Here is a 12,480-nt window from a genome sequence, read left to right on the forward strand (position 1 = left end):
TTCCATGAAAACGTACATCAAGTTGGAGCCTTGATTGTTACTTTAAATGTACCTAAAGTAATTTTGTAAACGTTTTTGAATAGTAAAGACTTGTCTGCTCCAAGAGAAGGGGTTATGATGTGCATGCAAAAATCCTAATTTTTTTCAACTTTCTTAACAATTTTCGTAAATTTCTCTTAACACATGTAGAATGTTAAGCCTAAAAATTCTGTACTAAAATGAGCACATTCTATAACATGTGCTTTCTGACTAGAATAAGACAAAATGAGTAGCACATGATATGTGTGCATTAAAATAGAACTCATTACTGGAAGATACTCAACTGTTATACATAATGCGGTATGAGAATTCATTCAGAATACATCAGTGGGAGAGAATTCAGGGGGGAAAAAAGGTGAAGTTTTGTCCTAGGCATTCCAATTGCTTTTTTAACTCCATATAAAAACCGGGCAAACTGTGAAGTTGATAAATATCACAGGCTGTGTCATGTTACCCTGAATAAACAGCAAGCCTTTTTTGTTCGAGTTACCTCAGAGCGATGAAATGTTTTGGGAAGACAGATCTCAGCATCTTCTTTAAAATAAACCAAAAATTCATATGCTCTTATTTCCCTCTTATTTCTGAGGCTTCTCGAAATACCTGTCTGATTTACACTTCAGAACTGTACAGTGTAATGTTGTATTCCTTTGCATGGGAAAAAGGCTTAGAATCCCAGATTAATTTCATTATACCCCTACTATGATTAAAGGTTTCTTTTTGCTCATTACCTGAAGAAATTGGCTGCATCTCTGAATCACCCACTTGATACAGCTTGCAGATTTTTACTGTTGTTGAAAAGAAAGCAGAATAACTGACTGTAAGCTCCTGGTTGCTACCCCTTTCCCTAGAATCTTCATGGAAGATCATTAAGCAATTGCAGCCTATACGTTTTCTTACTTTTGTGCTACTAGTTCTTTGAACAATCCCAGACTTACCTCTCACAGAAGTGATGAACCTGACTGGGAAACACACAAGTGGAATGAGGTTTTGCCAGAGAAGCAAAAGCGGAGTTGTTAGATATATCTGTGTTCATTTTAATCAGTGCCCATCACAACTGATGCTACCTTACCCAGAATAATATAATTTTTATAACTTTATAATTTTATAATTTTTTATTTTAGTGCCCTAATTAATTTTGTGGAAGCAAGAATGAAAACACTTGTTGCTTACCAATCTAAACTTGCACTGATAATCAATAAAACACTGAAGTACGCTGTCTTTAGAAGGAGAACTGTTTCGTACAGTACTCACTCTAGTCCTAAACTGTCAAGGCAGGTTTACAAAAAAACTTGAAAAGATAAGCCTGGGAACAAAAAATTTTGGCTCAATGTACTAAAAGTCAGGTAGGCAGAAATTATTACAGATTTCTGTTGGCTTCTTCCTATTACATGTGAGCTCAACAGCCTTTTAACTGAAATGAAATAATGATTAGCATGATTTGATTGTAATCTGTTAGTTCTACTTGGCATTTTATTTGGATTTGTGGCATGTTTTGTCAGACTGGATGAATGGACTATATGTCCAAAAATTTGTCCATTTTCTTTTCCCAACCAAATCAGTTTGGACTACAAAATATTTTATTTCTTCCCTATTAGCCTGCCTTTAAAAATGTATTTTAATTGTATTAGGAATTGCTCTCTGCGTCCTCAGGAAATTTCTTACTAGGATGTTCGCATTATCTAATCATGCCCCAGTGCTCAGTTTATCTTACGGATAAACAGAGACAATCAGCAGGTTCACATTAATGTCTCTCTACTAGAGTGTCCCAGGGCACAGAGCCTTTGAACTACAAAGATTAGGGAAATATGACATTGTAGCGCTGGACTGCAATCTCAAGGGTTAACTGCCAAAGCATTTGGAGCTGCAGCTTTCATCCTGATGTTCTGAAAATAATGCAAAATATGCAGAAATGGCACCATGTAACTTTTTATAAGGTAATGAATGACTGAAAATTCACTGGCTTGTTGCAACAAAAAAGCTCCTTGGGTTTAAAGAAAAAAGAAAATCCCCCCAAACCTTGCAGAAATGTCGATGCTGATTCTTAAGGTATCTTTCTGTGCTAGCGTATACATGGCACTCATTATTGAGTGAAGATGGCGGGGTGGGCAAGATAATTTTTGATCATGAAAAAAATTTTCATTTTTAACCTATGCATTTTATACTTTCTCTTTTAGTGAAAATGTCCATATGTCTGAAGAAAAACAGAGGATAATGTTGTTAGAAAGAGTGAGTAGATTGTTTATGAGGTTAAGCATTACAACTGAGTGCTCATAAATATGTATGTATGAAGGTGTGCTGTGGTCAGTTATATGCTCTGATGCAATATAGTATCTGCGAGGCTTATAAATATTATTCCAGGGAATGGTTGGTGGTTGTACTCATTTTGGATCAGTGTAATTTGTTGAAATAATTCAAAATAAGTATTAATAACCTTATGCTTATACTTGGCCTAGCTTAAAGTTTGTTTGTTTACGTAGGCTTCAGTATGAATGAATCAGGTGTAATATTTCTTCTTAGGAGTGACAGGTCATTGATCTAGGGAATTTCTGTAGAGAAAAAAGTTTTGATTACTTTTTCAAATTAAGGCATCCAAAAGAGTTGCACAGGAATTAAGATTGATTTATCTGTTTCTCTTGGCAATGGGTAATTTCTCCTCTTAGGCTGCTGTTACTTAGATTATTTTAGTTCTACTTGGGGTACGTTATCATCCTGGCAGTATTGCTTCTAATAAAAGTGAAATAACACTTGTTATGAATGTGCTTAAAACTGCAATTTTCAGAAGTAATTGTCATGCTCTTACAGGCTAGAATTGTAAGTTTATGCCTCGCCCCCCATGCTTCTCCCAAATACATACCTTAAATTTTCACTTCTGTTACAACTTCTAGTTTGAGCATAGCTTTCAATATACACTGAGTAATTGAACCTTTTTGATGAAATAAAAGCTGTTATTCTCAGGAAAAGGTGAGATTAACCCTCAGTAGTTACACTGGAATCTTTCAGATTCTAGTCATTTTTAACTCTCCAGTAGTATCCAACTCCATTCCAGTTGCCTTTTTCTTGTATTTTCAAATTTGACCTTAAAAAAAAAAAAAAATCTTTAGCTTTCAGCTTTATCTGCTTACAAAGGATTTGTCACAGGTAGAAGCTATAAAATAGTAATGATATTACATTTCTTTTGCTGTTCTATCAGTGAAATATTTTTCTAACTTAAGGAGAAGGATGAGCATGGAGATAAGCATAGCTTAGCTGTAGGTTTTGTAACTCTGTGGTAATTGCTAGTCTTCAAGTTTTTTTACATGTCTTTGATCAAAAGTTGTTTTGATATTGTTTTAAAACTGAAAGCTGTAGTAAATAAGTATAATGTGTAACATATCAAAAGTTTTAAAATGTTTATACTGTATAAGATGTATTAATTAGTTAATCAGGTAAGATTTTCTTTCAGACTTTGCAGTTGAAAGAAGAGGAAAATAAGAGATTAAATCAAAGATTGGTAAGTATTTGTGCAATGCATGTTTTAAGTCTCATGAAAAAAGAAAAGCTTACAAATGTTAAGTTTGTTAAAATCTAAAAATGTGGTTTTATGAACTTCAAAAATCTTTTAAGTGTTAAGGCAAGCAGCAAATAGGTAATGTGATAACCTTTCAGAGGTACCTCAATTTAGCAGTCTTCTCATGGAAGAGATTCACAGGACTGGAGAGCAAGAGACTTCTTCCCAAAGAACACAGACCATCCAGGCTTGGGGAAGGGGCAGTTAATTTCAGTGGCACCATGGCTCAGTTTTTCAACAATAGTAGATGGAAGGCTAGTTTACAAGAATGTAAATATGCCTGCACATTAAGCATAATTAAGAGTGTTAGCAATAACTTAGAGATTATTCTTGGAAAACTGCACCTGTCATTTTTGTAACGTGTGAAACTTTAATTCTGCCTAGTAACTGGAGATACAAACAGGCATAGTCTTAAACTTAAACACTCAAATGATAGTCGATGCCTATGGAAGGAAAAAGAATACAGTGACAGAGCTCCTTTGATTCCTGTGCTATGAATCCTTCTCTTTTTATTTATCCACAGTTCATCCTTGCTAGTAGGTCTCAGCCTTAAGTCCTAAAGAGATTACTGCGTGTATGGGAAACAGGCAGGTGCTTTGGTAGTTTATTGGTTGGGCTGGCCACAGAGATCTCACTTTCTTTAAGTAACAGGTGTTACCTAGGAGTTTGGTAGGAACTGATATCTGTGTAGTTGCAAGTTACATTTCATAGCAAAAGTGTTTGATGAATTTCTCCAGTAGGAGCTGCCATTTTTCTGTCTGGGATAGAATTGAAATGTCCTACATAATTTACTCCTGCTACGTATTCAGGTGTGAAATTGCAATTTTTTTCAAACACTTTCCATTCCACATTAAAACCTGTACGTAGTCACCGTGCTAGTGCAGGGCGTAAGAAAGGATTGCAAGACATCTAAAAGCATATTTTATAAAAGATTTTTTTTTTATTCAGGACGTCAATGAAATATGCGAAATGTATTTCAGTGTAGTTTTTACAATAAAATTCAAAACACACTGGACAGTCTTCTAAACCTCTCTGTAGATTTCCTGAATTAAACTCTTGATCTCTTTTGGCATCTCAGAATAAAATGAAGAAAACTGTGTTGTACAAGACAAATACAAAATAATTTTTGTTATGATTAATACAAAGCCATGTAGGAGAAATTGGCAGCTCTCACTGGTGCCTAAAGCAATTCAAAACTGGTTTCTAAATAGACATAGGAACATAATATGTTTTCAATTTCTTACTTATAAATTGTTTATTTCATAGATAAAATAAATTTATTTCTTGTCTCATCTTTCTTTCTCCCCCCTTTCCTTCCCAATACACTTCTAAAACTGAAATATACACCAACAATTAAATATCAGTATTTATTTCTATCAAGCTACTTCAGATAAGGAACCCAAAAGGGATTTGCACAATAAAAGAAAATCTTTTCAGGTCACTAGCTTTTTGCAGCAAAACTTATGGGTTACCTCTGCAAGCAGTGAAAAATAAAAAGGAGCTTCTTTTAATACCAGGAACTTTATTACAGAATTTTTATATGCATTGTTTAGAAAAGGAACCTTTTTTCTGTGTGGAGGCTATTAGAGCCCTACTCTTAAACCATTCTTTGTGAGTTTTAATGGAAATAATCTTAACATTCTAATTTGTTCTGTTTTTCTTAATGTTAGAAATGAATGAAAAAACAGAAATCGAGCTAGTTGCATCTTAATTTGGCACTTACTCCAGCTTTAAAAAACAGTAAGAAAATCCTTGGTCTTAACAGCTGAAGAGAACTCTCACACTTCTGCGAACAATCTAAGCAAATTACACGCGTTTGACAAATTTCATGTTAGCTGCAACTTTTTCAAGAAAGAAAAGTACAATGTGAATAAGTCAAAGAAATGTAGTCTCTAACAAAAAAAGATTCATCTGAAGTTGGACTCCATAAAGAAAGGTGTTGAAAGTGCCATGAGAAGTTGAGAGCTTTTTGTGTTGTACTGTATTCAGTTTGGACTCATTTGAAGAAATTGAGAAAAGGAGCTTTGAATAGGCTTTGGGCTGGTATTAGGAGAGGCTGGTACAGTTTCTGGGGAAGTAGGGGGAGAGACTGACAATAGGAAATATGCCGTAGGTAACAATATATGAGTTACAGCTGAAAAGTCATGTGCTCCACTTCAAGTATGAGTAATCTAGATATCAACAGCATGTATAAATAGTCCAGGAAGTAGGAACCTATGGCAAAACTGCAAGACCTCTACTCAGACTTTCTGCAGGGCAATTATTAATTGTCTCCTGTAAGGAAGTTACCAAAGGGTTGTGAAACAGTTACATTTACGTCAAAACAGCTTCTCTGTCTACTTGCCTGTATGTGGGCTACGTTTCCCTTTGCAGACACAACGTAGAGTTACCCATTTTCATTTCTTATTATCACAGTTACTGTAGAAAGTATGTGTGCACATGTTAACTTTTAGGTCTAGTTTATCCTATTAAAGTTGGTTCATGTGCCAGTATTAATTTAAACAGATTTAAAGGCAAATAGCATACATATAGGAGATAATCATTATGTCCAAAACCTTACATAATTGAGCCTTGGTTTGGTCTTAGTAAACTTGACTCCTGTTTTATTCCAGGGAGTTCTGCTCTGTCTGTTCCAGTAAATGTTAGATTATGTGATTTAGTAAAACTGAGAGAGCACATTGAGTTCAACATTCAGAGTTTAATTGCAATAAATATATTTAACCTCCAGGGTTTTACCAACAGCATTTTTTAGGATGCTAGTGGCTTCTGTGTTAGAGTGCACAGCTATATCATAGGTCTTCTGTATGCTCAGAACAAATCTTCACTGGCACTGATCTGGAAAGCATTTCTCAGTTTTAAATAATGAGAATTCAGTTAGGTAAGAAATTTCACAATCAAAGGTAGCTATTTAAATAAAACAAAAGTGAAATAAAAAAAAACAGCACCACAACCAACCAGCCAAACCTGCTACAAAACAGGATGACAGAAAGGTATGCTGTTTTCTTGACTGAATATAAGATGTGCAAAAATAGTCACTGTTTGAAATCAATAGTAAGTTATTTATCTTAACCATATTGTTACCTGCAATGTACATTTCATCATAGCTTGCCAATACTTTATAGCTTTTCTCTTATTTTATAGATGTCCCAGAGCATGTCATCAGTATCCTCAAGACATTCTGAAAAAATAGCAATTAGAGAGTAAGTACATGTTGATTTTCATATAAACAGATGGATGTGTCTTCAATAATAAGTATGTAGATAAAGAATGTCACAATTCTGTTCTTGCTCTGTGGTGAGAAGATATATAGGTCATCTTTATAGTTTAGCCGTCAGTTATTGAACCATCCCAGTTGGGCATAAGTCAAGTTTTGTAAACCCTTTTTTAAACAAAAAAAAAGGCCTTTCTGAATTCTGTGCCTTTGTTTATGTAGTTTATAAGGATAATGCCTCATGGGATTTCTAGAATCCTCCCAGAGTTTTCTTTTAGATTACTTTCTGTTTATCTGTAACCTTCTTGAAATCATGCTAAGGAAGAGTAGAAGGCATCCTGTTAACCCTGAATATGTGTAGTGCTCTATTATATCTCAAGAGAAGTTTTACCTTCCTGAAGTCTTCAGAATTTTCAGTTTATCATGACAGAATGAAATGAAAATAACCCAGATATTATCAATCTGTTAGCAACTGCATGTAGAATTGTTGCTGGAAAAAGAAGTATTAATTCTAGCAAAATATGGAAGCTACAGACAGCTGTTCTGTTGTGGTTTAACCCTGTCTGGCAATTAAGTACCACACAGCTGCTCATTCACTCATCTCACCCCCAGTGCCCCCACCCGCTGGTGGGATGGGGAGAAGAATTGGAAAAAAGGTAAAAACCATGGGTTGAGATAAGAACAGTTTAATAATTGAAATAAAATATAATAATTGTAATGAAAAGAGAGATAACAGAAAGAGAAATGAAACCCAAGAAAATACAAGTGATGCACAGTACAATTGCTCACCACCTGCTGACCGATGCCCAGCCCATCCCCAAGCAGCAATTTGCCCCTCCCAGCCAACTCCCCCCAGTTTCCATACTGGCCATGCCGTTCCATGGTATGGAATATCCCTTTGGGTGGTTGGGGTCAGCTCTCCTGGCCGTGCTCCCTCCCAGCTCTTTGTGCCCCTCCTCGCTGGCAGAGCACGGGAAACTGAAAAGTCCTTGACTGAGAGTAAGTCCTGCTCAGCAACAACTAAACCGTCTGTGTTGTATCAACATTATCCTTACACTAAATCCAAAACACAGCACTGTACCAGCTCCTAGGAAGAAAATTAACTCTATCCCAGCTGAAGCCAGGACATGTTCTTAAGTAATTTATCAGTCTCATATTGAGTAATATTAAAAAAAAAAAAAAACCACAAACAAACCTCTTTGGAAAGAAAACTAACAGAGATTATTCCTTTAATGGTTTATGAACTACACCAAATTGCATTTTTATTGTAACAAGGTCAGTGTGTGCAGAAATGGCTTTTCCTGTGAGCATCTGAATATTCTGGCAACTATCTTTCTAGTCCTTGGTGAGGAAAATGTTGTGAAAGAAGAATTCATCTGTGTTGTAAAGTCAGTATAGTCTGTCATCATCATAAATCCAGGCAGAAAAGCTTGGAGTATTGTTTATTTAATCTGAAAGTGAACTTTAAAGAAAATGAGCTAAATTTCTCTCTAGATTTACCTATTTATCTCTGACTATGTATCTGCAGTCTCCTTTTATGGAGAAGTTTTCCCTTTTCTTTACCACTTCCTCCCCCATCCCCAGAGTAGCAGTAATATTTATTCTTAGAGCCCTCTCATGGTCTAATGCTTAATTTGTAGCTATGTTAGACTTCATTTCATTAATGGATAAATACTTTACTTCCAACACATTTGCACTGTGAAACCGAAGTTGGAGACAGAAAAGGTTCTCTGAATTCTGTTATTGAAACTTGGCATGAGAACTCGGTGGCTTCTTGTGTTATCCTGGTGTCAGGAAGAAACAGATTTTTGAAACTTTTTATGCAAAGTTACCATGGTGTTTCTTTTCTTTTTAACTCTTTGATCAAAGATGAACACTTCATCCCTTCTTTCTCCTGTGTGCTTAAAATTTTAAGATTGAATAGCTACATAAATGTTTTGCTGTATTTTTTTTGTTTTCAAATTGACTTCAGTTTAAAACATCAAAAGTGTATTTGTGAACACTGATACAGTGATCATTACCATAAGTATTTGTGAACAAAAATAATATACAATTGAAACATTAGTGTTTTGTTATGTACTTCTGTTGATATTTTAAAGCAAAACTGTCAGTTCTTTTGAAAAAAATAATTTGAACTGATGAATGTAGAAGAACATTTCAAAAACATTTTTTGAAAGGTAGAATGTCTTGTTGACTTCAGAAAATGCAAAATAATGTATATGAGTTGTCATAACAAGTAGAAACATATGTGGTGTTCAAGTAAGTCTGTGCAATATTTGGGAAAAGATTGTAGTGTCAGTAATGCAGTTTTAAGCTTCTGTGCTTTTTTTTTAGTTAAGTTCCTTGATCATTTTTTTCCCAGTTTTCAGGTTGGCGATTTGGTTCTCATTATCTTGGACGAAAGGCATGACAACTATGTATTGTTTACTGTTAGTCCAACCTTGTATTTCTTGCACTCAGAATCTCTTGCTGCACTGGATCTCAAACCAGGTGAGTGTGGTAAGTGTCAGATTACTTCCAATTATTATCTCCTCCTACAAAAAACACTCAACTTTCTAACACTTAGTAAGTGATTTTATAAATTATAGACGTGGTAAATATGAGAAGCATGTAATATAGATAGCTGTCAGCTATTTTTGTAGCTTTTGCTATTTGTTTTGATGCTAAACATTTTTTAGGCAAACATTTTAAACCAACAATTTATGTAGGTGTTAATATCTTGAAAAAATAGGGAAAAAGATCTACATCTTCAAAGTAAGATGTAAAAAAAAAAAAGAGAAAATGCCAATTTTGTACACACACAGAGTATGTTAACGTGTCTATGGGGAAAATATTCCCATCAGGCTGCTTAGCTATTCGGTAGCATGAATAATAATGTATAATTGTGTAGGTCTGAGGCCTATTTTTATGTGGATTTATGTTTTCAGTGTCTCTTTTTGATGAGAAAAATAAATACAAAACTCGAGTAACGTTTCTGTCAGAACTCTCTTCTTATTTTTTAATACCTGATTTTATGATATTCTTTGGAGATTGTCTCTGGATAAAATTTGTTCTCTCTGTAGTTCATCTTCTGCAAAGTGACCGGAATTTACGAACCCAAATACATGTTTGAAATAACAAAATGTAGACCATGGTATATGGGGGTTTGCAAGCAATGTTTTTGCTGATAAAGTTTTTCCACCCAATTTAAATGGTGTTTAGCAGGGCTCAAAAGTTTTCAGAGAAGAGTTTCTGTATGTTTTGCTTATGTTCACGTTGATGGCACATGTGGTTTTTCCTCCCTTATTCTTCAGGTTTTTTTGTTGGCTGCTTTTGGCAGCTATGTAAACTTAGTTAAATTAAAGTGCTAATCTTTTTTAAATGAGGAAAGATAACAATGCTTTGCACTAAACTACGTACTACATGAAATAGATTCATGTAAACGTCTTTAAACTTTCACACGTAGCGTTTTTCGCAAACCCACCTGTGCTCCCAACTTGCAGAAATATCTGAGAATGTGCATCAAAAGAAAATTTTGTGTTAATTCTAATTTATCAGTAAAAGTTTCTATATGTTATTGCTTGACAGAAGCTATCAACTTATTTTCAATGAGCAGACTTGTTGCAGATTTCGGTTATGATGAAAGATGATAGCTCTTAAATAACTGTGTAGTCTCCAGAAGATCGCCAAGCTCTGAATTCTGAGACTGCTGAAGGATCTGTTCCATGTGGGTTCTGCAAAACATATGGGAAGAACTCTTATCTTACTTACAGATGTAATACATTCTGACCTATGGCATTAGTAGTGTGTACATAACTATGTGAAATATGATTGATTTTTCTTATTGTTAGTTTACATATGTAAGGTAAAAGCCATGTCAGTTTGTATATTACTCGAAGTACACAATTCTCTGACCTGTTTGTTTTCAAATGGACTTAGCTTGCTCCATTCCTTACCACTTGCTCACCAGGGTTAGTCTCAAGTTTGGGAAAACTACACATAAAAAAACCAATTTGCTTTAGGAACACATTTGTCTCTAGCTCAGTGCTTCAGGAAACCATGGCTTGATTCTATTTCTGCTTCAGGGAAGTGGGGAAAATGAAACCCAGAACGCTAGTAGTATTTGTGATTGAAATTGGTGTGGACCTAGGTACTGCGAATTATTGTTTTAAGGGCTGCCAAAATGATGCATCTAAATCTGACCTTTTGTACCAACATGTATGTATCAAGTTAGTAATTCTCTATAGATCCACCAGCAGTATTAAATGTCAGGGATCTAGGCTATGGTAGGTTGTCTCTGCCTACATTAAGAGCCTTTAGAGTGCTACGATAACACTGAAATTGCTTGAGGACTGCATGGTTTCTGTGTTGTCCATTATCTTTGGGATATGGAAACCGTCATCTGCAAATGTAAGGAAAAAAAAAAGCCTGGACCTTTCTCATTATCTTTGTTAGATCAATGAAGTCTGTCAACCAAGCAAATTTTTAAAAAATCTTAATTTTTTTTGTAATTTAAATGTTGGTTGTAGAGCATTCAGGCCAGATACGAATACTTTGCACTGATTTGTAGTAGTATGGAGTAGAACAGAATGTGCTGCAGTATCAATAGCGAGATTAATCTTGAAGGGTAAGATTAAAATTTCGAACTCTGGATCTTGAGTGATTCATTTTCTAGTCACTAGATACAGTATCTCATAAATAGTCAAGCTTAGAAAAACATTGATTTTAGTGTTATGCAGAGCATATGTGAGCTGTTCCTTCCGTCTGTTTTGATGTTTTCTTCATGCTGTGATTAGTGATAGTTAGAAAAGAGCAAAGAAGTAAAATAGATATAATTTCTTGGAATACAAGACAAATACGCGTTTCCTTACTGTTACAGAAATGGATACAAGCTGAAAGTTCATTTATGCCCGCTGTTGCTCTTTTGACCTGTCAGCTTTTATTGTTGAGGTTTTTAGCTTTTCTCCTTTCTGAACAGTATTGGGTACTCTTAGAAGACTGCAACAAAAACTAGCAGACTTGTAGGGCTTTATTATTTACGAGTATCTGGTTTCCATCACAAATACAGAAAAATAATCAAATGTTTCAGTAAGGGCAATAATAATAGCTGAGTACAGAAGACTTGCTATCATTTGAAGTACTTCAAGAAATTCCCACCTTAAATTAGACAAAAAGCTCAAGCTTGGCTGTCCAAAATAATTTTGAATCCTTAAATGAGTTTCAGTTTTGATTTACTTTTGTCTCTGCGAATGTTAGCTTTTAAAACAAAACGTAAACTGAAAAATCAATTTTTTGTTTGAAAGCACTATTGACCTGTCTTGACAGATCAATTAAATAAAATCTGAACTTATTTAATTTTTGTTAATTCATTAAAAAGGTGGTTTTGAAGAATTTCTGCTTTCAATTAAATCATTTTAGCAATTAACCTTTACCCATATTGAATGTAATACTCCGTTACTTGTAACCGATTATCTAAAATAATAAATATATTGTCTGTCTAGCTTCAGGTGCATCTAGGAGACCTTGGGTGCTAGGAAAAGTGATGGAAAAGGAATATTGCCAGGCAAAAAAGGTAAGGAAAATAGTAATGGAAAATCATCTGATAAAATTAAATCTGATTTTCTTCTCTATTAATGTTTGTAACAATTGTGAAAAGTACTCTCTGTATAATAAGTGAGATGAAAATTGTCCTAGGTTCTGCCAT

At 34.7% G+C, this 12,480-nt stretch overlaps 1 protein-coding gene across 1 annotated transcript in view; it reads left to right on the plus strand.

Annotated features, from left to right (window-relative positions):
• The window catches only part of RB1CC1 (RB1-inducible coiled-coil 1), a gene marked incomplete at its 5' end in the record, with an annotated part of 46,410 nt that overhangs the window by 33,033 nt on the left and 897 nt on the right, over nt 1-12,480 (plus strand). Inside the window, 5 exons of the mRNA XM_009695599.1 lie at nt 2,214-2,265; nt 3,482-3,529; nt 6,728-6,786; nt 9,160-9,287; nt 12,278-12,348. Of these exons, the coding sequence (XP_009693901.1) occupies nt 2,214-2,265; nt 3,482-3,529; nt 6,728-6,786; nt 9,160-9,287; nt 12,278-12,348 (358 nt within the window). The remainder of the gene's footprint in view (nt 1-2,213; nt 2,266-3,481; nt 3,530-6,727; nt 6,787-9,159; nt 9,288-12,277; nt 12,349-12,480) is intronic.

This window comes from Cariama cristata, unplaced genomic scaffold (assembly GCF_000690535.1).
Source record: "Cariama cristata isolate BGI_N322 unplaced genomic scaffold, ASM69053v1 scaffold9362, whole genome shotgun sequence".
Classification (NCBI taxonomy): Eukaryota; Metazoa; Chordata; class Aves; order Cariamiformes; family Cariamidae; genus Cariama; species Cariama cristata.